General features: G+C 41.4%; 1 protein-coding gene across 1 annotated transcript in view; it reads left to right on the top strand.

Moving 5' to 3' along the window:
* Positions 1–19597, top strand: part of kcnk10a (potassium channel, subfamily K, member 10a) — a 42010-nt gene extending 22413 nt beyond the window's left edge. The window contains exons 3-7 of the mRNA XM_037750295.1: positions 3607–3724; positions 6004–6164; positions 8090–8282; positions 15409–15551; positions 17260–19597. Of these exons, the coding sequence (XP_037606223.1) occupies positions 3607–3724; positions 6004–6164; positions 8090–8282; positions 15409–15551; positions 17260–17934 (1290 nt within the window). The 3' untranslated portion in view covers positions 17935–19597. The remainder of the gene's footprint in view (positions 1–3606; positions 3725–6003; positions 6165–8089; positions 8283–15408; positions 15552–17259) is intronic.
* Positions 19598–20282: the final 685 nt, after the last annotated feature.

The raw sequence follows: 20282 nt of genomic DNA, 5'->3' as shown, positions 1-20282 counted from the left end.
AGCTGTCAGAGATCGTTAGTTTAAACTTCAACTTTTTTTCAACTTATCCAACGGTCTGTGGCTTATAACAACCTTTTCTTTCTTTTTGTGTTTTGTGTTTTTCCCAAAAAATTTTATTTATTTTTTTTCAACGTAACAGCCACAGCATAATGCTCGCACTGTTAAAGCCCGGACACACCAGGAACGTCAGGAGTACGTGGCAGCTGCGTTACCTGTGGATTTTTATTTCGCCGTCCGTGTTAACAGGTTAGAGCAGCCACACTGCCCGCGTGTGACGTGCGTGAGACGCGCGTCTCATGCTGCATCTCTTCTAGAGAATAGAGGTCTCACCTATTTTTTGTCTAGCAACAGACAATGAAGGTGATCTATTGACTGTATATTAACATCATATCAGCAACATTACACAGCTTCAATGTCTATCTGTAGAATATGTTACGGACATGAAAAAAAGGTAAAGACTTATTTTTAAATCAACACTTCCTGCTTTCATTCCAAAATAAAAGCCCTCAAGCATTTTTTCTGTGGACAGAATTCCTTCATTGTTAACACAAGGCTTTTATTCTGAAATATGTGCCGGACATGTATTATGTGTTGTAAAACATGCAGTGACTTGGAGAGCTCCATGAATGAATATAGTACAGTTTTACGGGAATTACAGTTTTAATTGTGGATTATTACTATTATTTACAATTACCACACGTTTCTTAACCTTTCTATAAATGACTTCTCTAATGAAATGAAATGGTCATTAAAAGACAAACTCTATGTAGAAAGAAAGGGCTGACAGCAGCAGCTGCAGCAGCAGAAACGCAGCAGACACGCAGCTAGTGTGAGCACCCGACGCGTGAATCACGCAGCCGCCATGCGCTCCTGACGTTCCCTGTGTGTTCCGGGCGTCACTGTACTGCAGTGGGCCAACGGCCTAGTGGAGTGTTACATTCCTCTGCTTGCGCAAGGTTACATATAATAGTAATTAGTTATATATTAATATTACAGTAATCGCTGATAAACTGTAAGTATGTTAGACACACAATGTTTTTAAAAAGGCTTTATACAACACAAAAATCAAATCCACTTTGCATATAGAAACCAATACTATTAGCAGCAAGAAGATACAGGAGGAAGTATTCATATACTGTATGTATGTACAGTTAAATGCTGGCCTTTTATATCCCTATTCTTTTAATCTGCACGCTTTACTTTTTCTACCGGGCGCCTACAGCTCTGCAATGCAACAGACCTATCGGCAATCCTATGCAACAGAACCTTGGTGTGCAACTAGTGTGGACCCTAACCCCACTATTCTCCTGCAGCGGACTCTCAGACAGCAAAATAGTTCTTAAGCTATATGGACCCTAGCCCTGCAACCTATGGAATTAGCATATCAAGCTAATCTTCAAGACCTTAGTGCTATTTATGTTCACCACAGTGGGCTCTCAGCCTGGCACTATCTGCCTGTAACTGAACCCGAGCCTTGTGTTCCTATGTTATCAGTGGTGGACTGCCAGCAAATGCTTATTACTCATCTAGATAAGTTGAACTTACTGAACACCTCTGAAACATATCATCTAATGGTATCGCTACTGCATTGCCCTGGCCTGCAGCATTATCTTTGTTCAGGACATGTCCTTTAACTCCCACATAAAATCAACTTCAAGGACTGCTTTCTTTGTATGCAGAAAATTTGGAAAACATTTGTTCTTCTTACCTTGTAGTTGAGCTCTGGGTGCATCAGTCTGGGGCAGGGTGTGGTCCCTTCCCAAGTCCGGAGGCTCCACAGAAGCCTCCTGGTTGCTCACCAAGAAACCGTGGTGGTATTTCTACTGCTCCATCCAATATCTCAAAATATTAAAGCGGCAACTTATTGAAACTGAAACTACATTATGTTTAAAGTCTGGCTACCTCTGCAGTTTGCCTACCACCCTCATCTGGGAGTGGACGATGCCATCATCTGCTCTGTGGTGCATTTAACACCACCCAGCCACGGCTACTGAGGAAGAAGAGTAGACACGTCCATCATCTCCTGGATTACAGACTACCTAACAGTCAGATCGCAGTTTTATCCAACTGGGCAGTGTTCTGTCTGAAATGGTGGTTAGTAGTAGGGATGAGTTATAATAGTTTATGCGACTATTCGTCCCATCTTAAAAAATATATATTTCCCTTGTAATAACCGTTGCAGGCGCTGCCTGGTAGTAACGTTACTACCGGTAAAACGTGTGTGGCACGTTCAGTTTGGCTCTTTTCTGTTAGCGCAGGGGTGTGTGTGTGTGTGTGTGTGTGTGTGCACTGCTTCTACAAACCCCCGTGCGCCCTCCGTAGGAAAGAGAGTTGGGTACCCGGAGGCGCACGTCAGGTGACCAGGTTGAGGCCACCGGGCCGCATTAGGTTTAAGGTTCCCAATGGCGTGCCAAGCCCGTTGGCACCAGATCACCCAGGCAGACCCCCCGTGAGCACACCCCGACGTCGTGTCTGTGTGCAAGCGGCGCCGCGCTCCTAGTAGTTTCAGCAGGTAGATCAGCTGTTCCAGCAGCGGAGCATCTCGTCATTCAAACCCGACAGAAACAAAATAAAACTCACCTAAACCGTATTGGTTTGTCTTTCCACCGTCCTCTTCCACTGTTCCAACAATATGGTTGAAATAAACTCTCAATCCATGGTGTTACACGTGTATGTGTGTGTGTGTGTGTGTGTGTGCGTGTGTGTGTGTGTGTGTGTGTGTGTGTGTGGGTGGGTGGGGGGTATTATTTGAATAATAATCTAATAATACCCAGTGATTTTCTAATAGTATTTTTGCTTGGAATGTACATTCCTAGTTAGTAGTACTGGAGCTCCACAGGGAACTGTGCTGTCCTCCTTCCTTTTTTACCTTGTGACACCAACAGACTTAATAAACTGATTAAGAAAGCTGGCTCTGTAATTTTTGACATTTTTGAAGTTGTGTTGGAGAAGCAGGACACTGAACAAACTGTTATCCCACATGGATAATCCTGACCAGCCTCTCCACCACCTACTGGACGGGCGGAGCTTCTTCTCTAACAGACTGATTTAACTTCGCTGTCACAAGGACTGATACCCAAAGCAATACCTCTCTACAACACCTCACCTCTGTCTATCAGAGAACTCACAGCTTTATACAGTAGCTTCTGTCACAAGCACACTCCACTCTGTTCTACTCCTGCAATAATCTTGCACATGTTGAATTTGCACATCGGTTAACTACCTCATTAAATCTTTTTTTTAAACAAACATTGCAACTTGCACACTTTGCTAATGTATATAGTATGCTATTTTTATTCTATGTATTTTATATTTTCTAAGTTGTTCCATTAAAACAAAGAACTACAATAACAAATAGTCAGCCAACTAGTAATATATGATACCAAATAAATCACCCTTAGCAAAGCATCCTACAGATGTACATTTTCTCCTACACTACAACAGTAGCAGTGAAAACTGTCTCCTCAGAAGCCAGCAGACACTGAAGAATGGAGAGTTGGTAATTCTAGCATGATGCTAAATCCAAATCACAGTAAGACAGATCCTCAACAACCATAGTGACACCAAGACTTTCTGATGGTCATCCTCCTCTACTTCTCTTCCCAGCACTCTGTGGAGGCTGTGAACGCCGGAGTGAATCCCATCGGTGATACCTCCTATAACTCCAGCCACTGGGATCTGGGCAGTGCCTTCTTCTTCGCCGGGACTGTCATCACAACCATAGGTACTGTGATTATGGCATGACTCAATGGCTCACACTAAACAGGTCAATGGAGTTCTATATAGGCAGGGGTCAGCAACCTGCGGCTCCGGAGCCACATGCAGCTCTTCAGCCCCTCTCCAGTGGCTCCCTGTGGATTTATAAAAATGGAAATGAATAACTGTTCATTGTTTACATTTTCAGTTTTATGTATCGTTGTTGTAGGTCTATGGTACGACGGAGTATTAGGGCCACATTGAGGAAAAAAATAAATCTGAGATTTTGAGAATAAAGTCATAATATTATAAAGTAGTAATTTTACGTGTTATTTATTATAAGTTATGAATTTATTCTTATAATATTATTACTTTTTTCTCGTTAAGTTATGACATGACTTTATTCTCGTAATACTATGACTTTAATCTGTAAATCTCAGATGTTTTTTCCCTCAATGTGGCCCTAATACTCTGTAGTACATTTGCACTTGGGCCCTCACTGCATTAGACTTATATACTATACACTTAGAGTCTAAGTATATAGTCTAAGTCTTAGGCTATAAACTGTGTTACCTTCATCACAATGATCAAATGTTTTGCGGCTCCTGACAGATTTTTTTTTAGCCTAAAATTGCTCTTTTGATAGTAAAGGTTGCTGACCCCTGTAAATAGGAAATGCACTGTATGTTGCATTGTGTGCTGGCTTTACAAAATTGTACAGTTTACCTGTACACTAACCTATGTTTATGAATTTATGCAATAGGATATTTGCTGGCTCTATCCTCAGCTGTACTGTTGATCTGAAAAAAAAAAAAATATATATATATATATATATACAGTATATACGTATTTCCAAATAGTGATTGTTTTTGTCTCTTTTCTCAGATTTAAATGGGTTGTAATCATCAAAAATGGGCAACTTAGTTTGGTTTTATTTGGGAGATTCTAATATTAATCCAAACTAAGCTGCTCATGTTCTGGAGATAATCTCTTGTCAAAGTGAAGTATGGCCCATATTATCGCTGTCATTACTGCCACAGGTGGACAGGTGATGATTCAGTTCCTCGCACTCCTGTCATTAAAGGGACTGTTTGTAATTTCTTACATGTATAAATCATTCCGGGTCGGTGTCCCATGCACGTCCCCATGTGGCTACGCTGTTCAGACTCAGACTTCAACACAAACTACATGGAAGCACCAAAACCTCTTGGTTGTATCTAGTGAAGCCCGTCTGTTAAACAGTGTTGGCCGCGGTCGGAGGACGCGGGGGAGACCGTAGCTTTGGTCTCCAGGACCGGAGTCTCTGCTATACTCTGCTCCTCTGCTCCTCTGCCTGCCTTCACTCACACACCGCGCTCGTTCTCACTCTTGCTTCACTCTCACTTGCACGTTCTCACTCTCCACCCTGCAGGAGAGTTAGTTTAGCTCTGAGAATATCTAGTGAATGTACAGTGGACGTTTGTGTAGAAATAACTGCTGCAGCTCCTCCAGACCAACAGAGGTTTCCCGTGTCTTGTGAAGTGACGGGGCTCCGCAGAGAGAAACGTTATCGTGTCCGACCAAAACTCCGGTGTCTCCCCTGTTCCCTCCGGCCGCGGTCGGTAGGCTGAGGCAGGAAAAGCCAACACTAGGATCAGCATTGATTCATGGAGAGACCTTCGTCTGGTCAGCTAACATTACTGCTAAGCAGCTGAAATATAGAGTGATATTGTGCTTTTAGCTGACGTGTGTCGCCTCACTGTTTTGAGCAATGCTCGTTCATGTCTATGTAGAGCGAGCACAGGTGCGAGCGCGAGCAACAGGACGCTGACTTTCGTTGACTTAACGGCCACAGTTGTTGCTGTTACCAAGACATTTCTGATTCTTACAAACAGTCCCTTTAAAGCTGTCCACTTGTGATTGATCCGATCACTGAGGACGCATGTTAATACCAGGTCTGAACAGGGCCTTCTTCATCACTGCAGCAAGGTGAAAAGTTACAACTGGAGGTCAGCAAAGACAAGATTTTCAGGGGGGGTTAAGTTACTCTTCAACCTTGTTTTCCACTCTTGTTTATAGTGCTAAGCTGGACTTGAAAATCAGAGCCCATGGTTAACATCTCAAGAAAACTCACAGCAAGGCAGCTGAAGAGATCTGATTGGACAACAGACATTTCATTCATTTATCTTGTTCGTATTAGTGAATTAAAATCAATGTCTGATGTGCATGTTGTATATCCGTTAGAATGTGTAACTAAATGTGCCCAGTGCTTTTGTTTGCTTCATGTAGTCCTGTAAAACTCCTTTTTGTCTCCTTTGTGTTCTCCAGGGTATGGTAACATTGCTCCGAGCACTGAGGGCGGGAAAATTTTCTGCATTCTGTATGCAATATTTGGAATCCCACTGTTTGGATTCCTCCTGGCAGGCGTCGGGGACCAGCTTGGTACCATATTTGTCAAAAGCATCGCCAAGGTGGAGAAGATGTTCCGGGTGAGTCGCAACATAAATCTCCTATCGTCCATGAGTCAGCTTTGTGGAGATGATATGGTTATAATATTGACATTTTTAATGTGGTCCCTTGGTTTTAAATAAGGGCAGTAATTGACGAGAGGACAAGACACACAGTAATAAAGTGAGACGCACTAAGCATGACTTGTTCAGATGTCAGATGTCTTTTATACATTTACGGACACTGTTGTTCAAAAGTTTAGAATCTCCTGTTTTATTGATGTGTTTCTTCTTCCCTTAAAAAATGGCTATTTTAACATAAAACAGTATAATTCAGACACCAAATGTATTATTTACATTTAAAATACATTTAGCCCCAAAATAAGAATAATTAAATGATTAAAGGCTGTGAGCTAGAATTCCTATAAATTCTAAAACCTGTACAGTATCAATATATGCATCAGCATTCATCATCTTCTACCAGTTTGGGTACTGTGCTTCAGGATATTTTTGCGCAAGACTGCTTTGCCAAAGATACCTTCAGCAACTTTAGCTACTTAAATATAATTTCAATTTACTCTGCTTTTTTATAGGAGCCTTTCACATGTTAGATCAGACTTAGAAAATGGATCACTGTCGAAGCAAAGTGTCTCAGATCTTGGGCCAAAGTTGTCTGGAAACCTTGATCAACTTTCTACAAAAATCAATGTTCAAGATGTCAAAAAAAGTAAAAACAGGATACTCAAATAACTCTCTGGAGATGGTCCAAGTCTTGGTGCAAAAAGCAGAGTTTTTATTGTGTTCTATTGAGACAGCAACACAACCAAAATCTGAGCCTGGTCCGGAACAGACTGAAAGCAGGGTTTGGAGCACAGTCTTTTATACAACTTTGAGGAGCTTGCTACTCCTTTTTGAGCATAATCCAAAAGTCATGCCGGTTTTATTGGTGCCAGGTGTTATGAGGTCATAGCTCTTAAACTCAAGAGACATTCGGTCACCTAATTTTCCTCCGGTATCTCCGGGGTGTTAAAGTGTCTGTTTTTTTTAAAATAACTGTTACCTGATGTCTGTAATCTGACTAACCGGCACCTGATGTCTGGTACCTGATGTCTGTCACCTGTCTAACCGGCACCTGATGTCTGGTACCTGATGTCTGGTACCTGATGTCTGTCACCTGTCTAACCGGCACCTGATGTCTGGTACCTGATGTCTGGTACCTGATGCCTGTCACCTGTCTAACCGGCACCTGATGTCTGGTACCTGATGTCTGGTACCTGACGTCTGTACATTTGACTATCAGCTAGGTTTAAACAAGGTCTCTATTCATTCCACAGTCTGCTGAGAGAAGCTTGCAGTCTTATCAAGTTATGCTGTAGCTCATTCAAATCACCTTGGGATGGGTAGGATGAGGTCAGGGTTATATGTAGGGACATGGCTGGGGACTGCAATATAACATAAACAGTGATTATATACCTTTATGATCAATATTCTCTATCCTTGGTTAACATATTTCTATAAGTTTACTTATAGAAATATGTTTTACTTCCACACATCCCAAAACAAAATTCTATAAATTTCACGTGAGTCCATGTGTCTTTAGTTTAAAAACCTTGGTTTGCCAGCACAAATGTTAAGAAACTAGAAATATAGTAAACTTCTGCCATGGTACAAATAAAAGGAAACAAATTATAGGGGTGACTTCCCCTTGTGGAACTAATGAACTGCCAGGTCAACTTCACCCTCCTAAACAGAGTATACACTCATCATAATCACTGGTCATGCTGATGCCATAATAAAGCCACTGTGACTGATTCATCAAAATCCTTTCTCAGACTCTGCGCAGTGCCAGCAAGGAGTCCAAACGAAACCAGAAAACTGCTGAAAAAGAGACAAGTATGGTTCACACTGTGCTTATACTTTGTGTGTGTGTGTGTGTGTGTGTGTGTGTATGTGACTTTCTCTCACAGAATAAACACAACCAGATCAGTCAGACTAAAATCCGTGTGGCCTCCACCCTCCTCTTCATCCTGGTTGGCTGCATCTTATTCGTCACCATCCCAGCTGTGATCTTCAAACACATCGAGGGCTGGACGGCTCTGGAGTCGACATATTTCGTTGTCATCACTCTGACAACAGTTGGAATAGGTGACTATGTTGCAGGTGAGAGCTCATCATTCATAGTCAGAAAGTTGTATCAGACTAGGATGATATTTAGGTCATTTAGAGTTGCAGCTTTTTAAAATTATATATTATTTATTTATTTATTTATTTTCCTTTATTTAACCAGGTTAATCCCACTGAGATCAAAGATCTCTTTTACGAGGGAGACCTGGCCAAGATAGCAGCAAGACAAGTAATAGTAAAATTAACAGACAACACATAAATTAACAATATTAAAACTTGCTCATACAAAACACACAGACAACCTCGACTGCAGCGATTTCACAAGAGCCTTAAACTCATTCAAGGTAACTAAGTTTTGACGTTGAAGATCAGATTGTAAATTATTCCAAGCAGCAGGTGCCGAAAACCTAAAAGCTTTTTTTCCTAGTTCAGTTCGTACTTTGGGAACAACAAATTACAAAAAGTCCATAGAATGCAGATTATGACTTACAGTTTTCCTTTTCAAAAGTGAAGACAAGTAAGAAGGAACTAAACCCAGAATGCTTTGTAGATAAACATACCAATGACTGAAGTGACGAGCACATAAGGATTACCAATTCACTTTAGGATAGAGTGCACAATAGTGAGTAAAATAAGGACAGATTATAATGAATCTCAGTGACATGCTATCCAGCATGCAAAGACAATGAGCAGAAGCATTCATATACAACACATCTCCATAGTCAATAAGAGGCAAAAAGGTTAATTCCACCAGTTTCTGTTTCACACGAAAAGAAAAGCATGATTTGTTTCTGTAGTAAAATCCTAATAAGAGCTTAAACTTTTTTATAACATACTGAATGTGCTCCTTAAAAGAAAAGTGGTCATCAATTAAGAATCCTAGATATTTAAAAGTAGATACCAACTCAATTTGTTGACCATTTATCTTTACAATGTTCTCAGATAGTGCTGATCTTGCTGTTTTTGAAGTGGTAAAGAACATACATTTTGTTTTGTCTGCATTAAGAACAAGTTGCAGATGACAAAGCTGCTTGTGTTCCCTATCAAAGGCATGTTGTAAATATTCAAAGGCCTTAGCAGGAGTGGGTGCAGAACAGTAGATGACAGTGTCATCAGTGTAGAAATGAAAGGCTGAGTTTGGAATATTCTGTCCAAGGTTATTTATGTATATAGTAAATAATAACGGGCCCAGAACTGAACCTTGAGGGATCCCCTTTTTTACTTGCAATATCTCCGAGGCAGAACCGTCAATCTGAACAGCCTGGGCTCTGTCTGTGAGATAATTTGCAAACCACCCAACTGCTTATTTAGAAAATATATAAGAAAAAAACTGTAAGAAATATAATATTAAAAGAAAATGTTCATCATGAATAAAAACTCACATAGGACTAAAAATCTAAAGCCCTGTTAGTGGCTGAACACCTTGGAACATAGTGTTCGACGATGAATAACCACGTTACAGTATTGTTAAAATCATCATCTTACATTCTTCCCTCTCTTCAGATGAAAGGTCCCCATTTCAAAGGCTAGGAAATGTAAATCTCATCTCAAAACTGAAACACAGAAGAGAAAATAAGTACTCTAGAACTGTTAGGTAGTCAAATCAAGTCTACGATATTTGTATAGCCCAAAATCACAAATCACAAATTTGCCTCAAGGGGCTTTAAAATCTGTACAGGATACGACACCCTCTGTCCTTTACAGTACGACCTTCTCATCGGATGAGGAAACCCCCCCCCCCCCCCTCAAAAAAAGAAAAACTTTAACAGGGAAAGAAATGGAAGAAACCTCAGGAAGAGCAACAGGGGAGGGATACCTCTTCCAGGATGGACAGGGTACATAGATGTTCTGTGTACATAGTAACAACAAAATGAAAATACAACATACAGTATATAATCCATATGACAAAAATTCATACATATAATGTGAACATATTTGAAGAGATGGATCCAGAATGATGTCAAGCAGCTTCCAGGTGTTGCCAAACCAAGAGAGAGGACAAGAGGCACACAAACAACGGAGGGTTATTGAGATGCAGTGGCTTAAGGTTAATATTATTCTCCTCGGCAGGACTGCCAGGCTTAAATTATACATTGAGACTGAGACTGACCCGCCAGCCGAATAATAAAAGAAAAAGTAACCAATTGAAAATTAAGGCAAAAAGATGGGTTTTGAGTTTGGCTGTAAAGGCATCCACATAATCAGAAAGTCTGATGTCCATCGGGAGGTTATTCCAGAGGAAGGGGGCTCTGTGGCGATCTGCCATTATTATTATTTTTTCTCTCAATATAAATGATAATTTCACACCACAGTCACACACACCCTTGTTCTGCTAATGGAATTCTGGCATCCACCAGAGAAATCTGCCCCCCTTCCTTTAAATGAGGATATAAAAAAACAAGATGGAGGCCAACCATATCACTGTAGAAGAGGCAGAGTCTGTCTAGCAGTGTGTCATGTGTAGCAGTGTCCATGGTTTATCCCTGGCCCCGTGTACAGTCCGCGGTCGGTAGGAGGAAAATTCCCAGAGCTCCATACTTCGCTGTACATCTCTCCAAACAATCCTGGACCTCAACAACACGGGAAATTTTGGCCAGGCCCGCATATCCTCTGTGCACGAAGACAAATCAACTTCCCGGTACCGGAGGTAACTCCGACTGCGTCAGAGATGTTGGGATTAATTCTATTTAACAGAGATTCTTTATCAATTTGTTTGGGGAAGAGAATTCACTCAAGGGGAAAAATTGAACAAACATAACATAATTCCTTTACTGGTTTGTTTGAGAAGAGGATTACATGTGGGGAATTTACTGAACTGAACTCAACAAACAATTTGTTTTGCTGGTTATTGCTGAATAGCTGCATCCCAAGCACCTATAGGTAACCTGCTACAGCACCATAAGAAACGGTCCTTTGGCCTGCTAACTTCTTTTTTACTCTGGTGATAGACAGGAGCCCTGTATTCTGAGAGCAGAATAGAGTCCTGATTGGAGTATAAGGTTTAAGTAGATCAGAAAAGTAGGAAGGAGCGTGTCCTTTTTATAGGTCATCAGAAGCACCTTAAAGTCTGATCTGACATGAATCGGGAGCCAGTGCAATGAAGCTAAAATTGGTGTGATGAAATGTGGTAAGATTTTCTAGGGTTTAGTTCAGATTGTAGCTGCAGCGTTCTGAACCATTGGAAGATTTCTAGCACTAGAACGGGGCAGGCATAATAGCAAAATGTAAGTCAATAATCAAAGCAATAATCCAGTCTGGACAATATAAAGGCGTGAATTAGGATCTTTGCATCAGCCATGGATATAGAAGACCTGATTTTAGCGATGTTGCATAGGTAAAAGAAGGCGATCTTAGTTATATCTTTAATGTTCAGATCAAAAGAAGGCACATGGGCGGCTGGTTAGCTCAGTCGATAGAGCGAGCGCCCATGTAATGCCAAGGCTCAGTCCTAGCAGCGGTGGACCCGGGTTCGAATCCGGCCTGTGGTCCTTTCCGCATGTCATTTCTCTCTCTCCCCCTTTCTAACACTCTATCCACTGTCCTATCAATAAAATGCTTAAAAATCACCCCAAAAAATAACTTTAAAATAAAAAAAAAAAAAAAGGCACATACAGCTGTGTATCATCAGCGTAACACTGGAAAATAATTCCATGACTACGAATAATTTAGCCAAGAGGTGTGATCTATTGGGAGAAGAGCAGAGGGCAAAGAACAGAGCCCTGAGGTACTCCATATTTCACCTCAGAGAATATTGAAGTCATATTATGGAAAGAGACACACTGTGTCTTTCGGATAAATAAGATTGTAACCCCGGAAGAGCCGGCCCAGAGACGCCAAATTTGTTCTCCAATGGATCAAGGAGTATACGATAATCAATAGTGTCAAAGGCTGCACTGAGATCCAGAACTATAAGTACTGAGGTGGAATCTGAATCCATGTTTAGGAGCAGATCATTTACAACTTTAGTAAGCGCAGTTTCACTGGAGTGGCAGGCCCTGAAAGCAGATTCAAAGGGTTCAAAAAGATCGCTATTTAATATGTAAGGGATAATGTAAAGAGAGCCGGTCATTTATGTGAAAGAATCCCTGACAGGAGGAAGGGGTTTTGTTTCACAACAATGACCCGCTAGCTGTACATTATCCTGCTTATTACACGGCTACTTACTGAAGAAATCAATATTTTTACACAAAAACGGTCCGCCAGAGTCTAACATCAGAACTGCGCCCAGAGCAATAGTCTGCTATACATAGCTCTGCTATACATAGCAACGGTCTACTAAAAAGAAATTGCAAGTGAAAAAAGGCTAGGCAGGTATGCTAGGCTAAACTAAGATAAACTGGGCTAAAATAAATAGGGAAGTCCGGCACAGGAAGCAGGTAAATAGGGAAATAGTAAAACATCATAATAGGCACATGAGGAGAAGTAACCTTTGCACTTATTCTGCCATAAATGCCTTAAACACTCCTGTATATCCCATGCTAGCACATATTAGAGACAGTGCATACTTAATACAATCCTGCAACACTACTACTTCAAACCAGAGAAAAACCTGAATACGTTTTGTTTGACCATTTATTTGTTGATCATTAAGGGGTTTACACGTACCATTTTCAGATGGACAGTGTTTGGAAAACAAACAAAAAAAAGTGACAGTCTCCCAATAAATGTCAATAATCAGTCCATATTTTCCAGAGTTTGGGTATGAGTCACTTGTTATCTGATCAGACAACCAATCCAGTTAAGGTCAAGTGTCCTTCTTTGTGTAGTGGGATCGTCCATTCATACCAGGGGTCTCTCAGTGCATATGAATTATTCTGATTTATTAAACCATGCGAACACCTGTCAGTGCGCAATTTCCTTTTATAAATCACAAATCAACTTGGAATTGACCGCACGTGTATCAGCCTCGTTTCCCGCCCTCGACATGCCCACATTCAACTTCAACTACCGAGAGGACGACAGAGAAAAGGATTTTTTTATGACACAGAAATGGAGGAGCTTGTGGGTGAAGTGGTTCCTGAACATTCGATCCCTCCTAAGTCTTTCATTCATGTTGTCCTTGCAGTGCCAGTTAGGGATGCTCATTTTGAAAAATGTTCTTAACCGATAACCGACCCTCGTTAACCAATTATCAACCGTTAGCCGACAAGATTAGTGCCTCGTACCAGCTGCAGGAGCACAACAGATATTGGTTGACGGGAGTCTCCAGTTCACCGTCCGGGAATCTTAACTTAGCAGCTACGATGCTGCGTGTAGTGTCGCGGACATGCAGCCACTTTCCCAGTAAAAGTCTCCACTGCACATTTAGTTTAGTTTAGCAGGCAGCTGTGTGTCTGCCCGGCGGAACTTTAGCGAGTGGCCAACAGTGTGTGTATTTGTGCTACGTTAGCAGCTCTAGCATTGCCGGAGGCTTCGTGCTCGCCGCCGCCGCCACACGTAGTCTGAGTAACTTTAGTGAGTTTCCAACAGACCGTGTGTGTGTGTTGGCGGTGAGTGTGAGGTTGTTGGTGGCGTTCTAGCTGTGATCGTAGGTGTAGCAGTGTGGACAGTTTATTTGTCGGTGAATAAATGCTATGAAACTACAACTCCTCCACTCCGCTCAAGAGAGACAGAGACCCGACTTCCTGTATCCTGCAACTCCAGCTCCGCCTCTTAAGGTGGACTGTTAAGGTGGACCAGCTTTTCTTCTTAAAGAGACGAGTAGCTCCTCTGAGCCGCTCAGCTTTTGAATTAATTATTAACAATTCTTTTAACCGTTTTAACCGATAGCGTTAATCGGTTAAAATGCTTAATGTTGGTTAACGGTTAAACGGTTAATTATGGACATCCCTAGTGCCAGTGCATCCACCACGCAGATCAACACATTTATATTAAAATTAACGTTAATAAAGTTATTAAAATCTATTTACAGAATGGAATAATAATAGCTTTAAAATAAGAAATACAAAAGTTGAAATGAAATATTGACTGTACAAAGGAAGTATGGACTGGGCTACGGACAAAGAAATGAGGTGTATGAAATAAATATGAAGGTGACAAGAGCAAAATTTTAATGTGACATGGGCATTAATAAATAAATCATGTAAAAATTGAAGTTGAATGCAATCAACAATCTAAATCCAGTTTGATGAAATATATGAAAGTGACAAGTGCAGGGATTAGATGAGGCATGTGAAATATAAAATCCAGTTTGATAACACTGTGTTCATTACATTTATTTAGCCATGGTACAGGATTTACACCTTGGAGTGCTTTATTGGATGACATGGCTCAATATTTATTGAGGAATAGTCTTTGTTTTAAGATCACTATTACTATTATTTACAATATTGGTATATACTGTAGTATACAAAAACATTCCAAAAACATTATCAAGGACTCCCCCCACCCAGCACATCACCTATTGAACCTGTCGCCCTCCGGCAGGCGCTACAGGTCCATCAGAGCTCGCACCAGCAGACTCACAAACAGTTTCTTTCCCTGGGCCATAAGAACTCTAAACTCTGTCAAACAGTAAATACCTCATAGTTGTGCAATAATTATTTTGTATTAGTGAAATAGCTACACTATTTATACACCGTTTTTAATTGCACTGATCTGGAGAAGCACTCCAAATCAATTACATGTGTATCATGTGGGGAACGAATGGGTACTATGAATGTTGTTAATGTTATGTGTAAAATGGAGGAATGAATGTGTATTGTAGCTGTCTGTTATTTGTATTTATCTATTTTTAACTGCACTGAGCTCGAGAAGCATCCAAATGTCGTTGTACCATGTACAATGACAATAAAGCTTTCTATTCTATTCTCTATCTATTCTACATATTTTCCATATTTATTGTTGTTATACTGTATGTTGTAGTACAATGCATACATTTTCACATTCTTATTTTGATTTTTTCCTATAACTTATCTATGTTCATATAGCCTATATGTTTATTCCAAAAAGTATAAATTCTTGGAAATATGAAATGAAATAAACAACTTGTGCATGTGTGCCTGTGTTGGTTGACGGTGTCTTCACCTTTAAAGAGGACCAGTGAATGTGACTACAGAACCAAACACAGTTTATCATTCTCTGAGCTTCAGTCCTTGTTCAGGGGATGCATGTTGGCATGGGGTACGTTTCTCCAGTCATTCATGTCTTGTTTTCTCATTAGGGGGAGACAGAAGGATTGAGTATCGGAAGTGGTACAGACCACTAGTGTGGTTCTGGATCCTGGGTGGTCTGGCCTACTTTGCTGCAGTACTGAACATGATTGGTGACTGGCTGAGGGTGCTGTCCAAAAAGACAAAAGAAGAGGTATGCTGTCCTAAGGAATGATCAACACTCGTATGATAATGTTGATACTCATGTTATATTCTTGACTAGGGTACAAGCTCTGGCATCTTCTGATTTATCACCCACCAAACAGGGCTACAACCAATTATCATGTTTCTAATACATCATTTATTAATCATTTTGTTCATGAATTGATTGATTTTTTAGCCTGTTAATGTCAGAATCTGTGACATTTGTTCCTATCCTATCCTATTTCCATCTTAGTTCTGAACACATTTTGGTTGATGGAATATTCTGGGAATACTTTTTGAGATTAAAGGCATACTTAACACAGATTTTTATTGTTTTTATGTCAATTACTCACCCCGTGTTTCATTTATCCAGTCATATGCTCAGTACTTCCCAATGCATGCATCTGTGCTAAAACCTTACTATTTAAAACACTTCGGACTCGCAAGGACAAGTAGTGTGCCTGCGCCTCAAACAGCCGTTTCTAGCATCATCGTTCATAAATTCAAAATATATTTATCACTCTGATGATGCTTCTTATGTGAGTGCTCTGATTAATTCATGTATTCTTTGATTTTGAAACCATAGCTTTATGCTGTTGTTATTTAGCCTTTCTGAGGCTATAGCATGGTTAAATGAGTTCATTTTATTTTATAAAAGAAATTACCCCCTTGCAAATATGCAATATATGCCTATGTCTGTTTCAATGCATGTGTGTTCAATCTCATGTTTTATAGTGACATTTGGGACATGATTTTTGTATTGATGATACATTGTTTCCGTATATATTTTACTTAGTTTACAAACATATTTGAAGCCCAACCATGAGGTTTTTCCTTAACCTAAACCTAAGTGGTTTTGTTGCCTCAACTGAAGTGAGTGGTTTTGTTGCCTCCTGCTGGTACTTCACCTTCATACGCAAGTGTAATATTCACTCCTCGGCGAGGCAAGATGTGATACTGACACACTATCCTCTGGTGGACAGGCGGGTCTATTACATGCTTTTGCATGATATCGTGTTGGTGTTAGGGTATCTTCTTTTGAATATTTTTGTATCATGTCATGTATCATGTTATTATAATAGATAGATAGATAGTAACTTTGTTGATCTCGAGGGAAATTCAAGTTTCAAGTTTCACAGTTCCATAGTGCAAACATGTTAGTAAAAAGGCACAAGTTAGTAGTACAAAGTACAAAGTATCTTAATAGGGGAACTAATTAGCTTTGCATTGTCATATAATGCATTGGATCCCAACCTTTTCATCTTGTGTCACATTAAAACAAAGCAATGTTTATACCACCCCTTGTTGCATACGGTATGCTTCCGAGCCGTAAACAGTCTCAGATTGATCATCAGAATGATTTATAGAGGACTGAAAAGGTAAAATGATCTGGTTATTTGCACACAAAAAAGCCAAGCCTTGAGGGAAAAAAAATATATATATTTTGTGTTTCTTGATGTTAATCATCTCAAGATTCTTTGGAGGATGCCCTCAGGATGGGGACCACTGATATAATGTGTGACAGACCTGATTGGGATGAAGAGATTAATTCTTGTCACAGCTGATGAAATGTATATACGTTTAGATGTGTTTAGAATGTCATGGATTACTTAGTGCTCCTATTAATCTTGAAAAGGAAATTATCAATGTGCTTTTGAGAAAAATATAAATACACTGGTAAGTGATGTACTGATTTGTAATAACTGTCTTTGGTCAAGGTTGGAGGGATCAAGGCTCATGCAGCAGAATGGAAAGCAAATGTGCGAGCAGAGTTTCGAGAGACACGTCGACGTATGAGTGTCGAGGTCCACGACAAGCTGCAGCGAGCCGCCACCATTCGGAGCATGGAGAGACGGCAGCTGGGCTTGGACCAGCGTGCCGTGTCCCTGGACATGCTTTCTCCAGAGCGCCGTGCCATCTTCAACAGCCTGGACACTAACAGCTATAAGACCTCCTCCCAGGAGAGTATTGACTCCAAGCTTAACAACCTTCGACTGCGGGGGGCCGAGCAGTGCGACCAGAGCTCCAACCACCAGACCACATCTGAGGACAACATTTTCAACCGCCTGGGCTCCGTCACTAAGCTGGCCAAGCGCAACAGGAATCGGGACCTGAAGAAGAACATCCCCGATGAGGCTCGCCGGCCTCACAGCGAGGCCTACGGATGCAGCATGACCACTTTTGACTGCAGCACACCCACTGCAGATGAAGGTAAAAGGAAGGACGAAGGAGAGGATGACAATGAGGACAAGGAGTGCAACACTAGCTTGTCTGATTTTCCACTGTTTGTGGATGCTTGCAAGCCGCATATTGGGTTTATTCCGGAGCAGACCAAAGATAATGAGAGTGAGAAAACACTTGAAACAGAGCTGCATATTCAAATGGGCCCATAGACAGTGTGTACTCCTACAAAAGGAGGATCTAAATAACACCATTAGTGCCTTAGGTCTCCCTTATTCATGTGTGTGCTTAGGCAGAGACAACATGTGTCCCATTGTGGTATACTGTATTGTCCACATATTCACTGTGCCCTGTGGATGTGATGGACACACATTGTGTTGTATAATGCAAGACCTGGTAGGGTTTCTAAAATTGTGCTTAGCGAAATGATGGTTATATATATATATATATTATTTTTTTTAAAACTCGGTAGCTAATAAAGGATAACAACATGGATCTTAGTTTTGCAGCTTTGGCCATTATTTTTCTCAGTTATGATAACACTGGACTCAACTAACGTAATTGCTGAGCTCCAGATGCATAATCTCCAAGCAGGATGGGGTGAAGCAAATTTGTTCCCTCAGTATTTGTTCACTCAATATTCAGTGTTACCTACTCTAAACCATATTGGATGTGTAGTGTTCACTGAATAGCTTTTGTTTCATGTTAGTGTGTACATGCCAAACAATAAACTGCTCGTGGCTCATAAGCGCTAACTTTGGGTTCGTTCTGCATCTTCTCGGATTGCACGCATATCTCTAATATATCCATCCATCCATCCATCCATCTATCCATCCATTTGCTTCCAGGCTTAGCAGGGAATTCTAGTTGTCACTCTCCCCAGCAACGTTTTCCCGCTCTTCCTGGGGGACCCCAAGGCGTTCCCAGGCCAGACAAAATATATGATCTCTCCAGCCTGTTCTGGGTCCACGCCCAGGGCGTCTTACCAGTTGGATATGCCTGGAAAACCTATAAAGGGAGGTGTCCAGGAGGCATCCTGATCAGATGCCCAAACCACAGCAGCTGGCCCCTTTCATCGGCAAGGAGCAGCGGGTCTACTCCGAGCTCCCTCCAGATGTCTGAGCTCCTCATTCTATATCTTAGGCTGAGCCCAGCTACCCTAGAAAGGAAGCTCATTTCGGCCGCTTGTATCCGCAATCTCATTCTTTCGGTCACTACCCAAAGCTCATGACCATAGTTGAGGGTTGGAACGTATATGGACTGGTAAATCAAGAGCTTTGCTTTCTGGGTCAGCTCCCTCTTCACAACAATGCTGCACCAAACCACCTGTCCACCTCCCGCTCCATTTTGTTCTGGTACCAAGTACACTTATGAACCGCCCATGCTTGAACATGGTGTTTGTTAATGCCAATCCATGACTAGCACAGAAGTGACAACAACAACAAAGCACCACTCGGGTTCAGATCATGCAGGCCATTCCTCCCAATCACTTGCCTCCAGGTTTCTCCATCGTTGCCCATGTGAGCATTGAAGTCCCCCAGCAGAACTATAGAGTTCCCAGTCGGCGCCCTTTCCAGGACGCCCCCCAGAGACTCCAAGAAGGTTGGGTACTCCGAGGTGCTGCTTTGTGCATAAGCACAAACAACAGTCAGAGACTTCCTCTCAGCGACTCGTAGTCACAAAGAGGTGACCCTCTTGTTCTCTAGGGAGATCTCCAACACAGCAGTGCTCAGCCGGAGGCTCGTGAGTATCCCCACACCTGACCGGCAACTCTCACTCTGGAAAACTCCAGATAAGGCAAGAGTCCAGCCCCTCTCCAGGAGTTTGGTTTCAGAACCAGAGCTATGCGTGGAGGTGAGCCCAACTATATCTAGTTGGTAACGCCTAGCAGAGAGGTAACGTTCTATGCACCTAGAGGCAGTCTGCGATGCCGGGGATCAGCCTTTGCCTGCCGCCCTGCTCACACTGCACCCGACCCCAATGCCTATCCTTGTGGGTGGTTGGCCCATAGGGTCTAACAGGGTAATACACAAGAAAGACAATGTCCGCGTTAAATTAAGTACAAAATGTACTTTTTGCGTCCGCATAGCCATGAGGGACTATGTGCAGCCCAAAATTTAGTGTGACTGTACATGCTGTTTGAACACATCCACCTATGCAGACACCTGATCTGTGCGCTTATCCATTGTCCGCCTTCACATCCATTTGGAGTATAGCTGGCCTATTTCGTCAGTGTTAACCAACCAGGTTATAACTGTTGTTGGTTGCATATAGCACTTTTGAAAACTTGTGTGTGCACTGTCCTGCACATTGTTTTTGGTTCTCCTACCTCCTCATACCACATTGCTTTGTGTGCGGTGTGTATTTTGTGTTTTACTTTACATCCAACATGAAGCGACTGGTTATCCTCTCTGGACTTGTACACAACTTGTTAATGAGGTAATACTGAAAATACAGACAGAGAAATACTTTTGGATTGTTTTTTCCGAAATTGAGATAGTACAGACTTTGAAAGCAAATAGAAGCCTAACTCAATGAGGAGATGGTCAGGCTATCTGAC

This window comes from Sebastes umbrosus, chromosome 18 (genome assembly GCF_015220745.1).
Source record: "Sebastes umbrosus isolate fSebUmb1 chromosome 18, fSebUmb1.pri, whole genome shotgun sequence".
NCBI classification, from domain to species: domain Eukaryota; kingdom Metazoa; phylum Chordata; class Actinopteri; order Perciformes; family Sebastidae; genus Sebastes; species Sebastes umbrosus.
The sequence above is the reverse complement of the archived record's forward strand: the minus strand, read 5'-3'. Positions and strand labels throughout refer to the sequence as shown.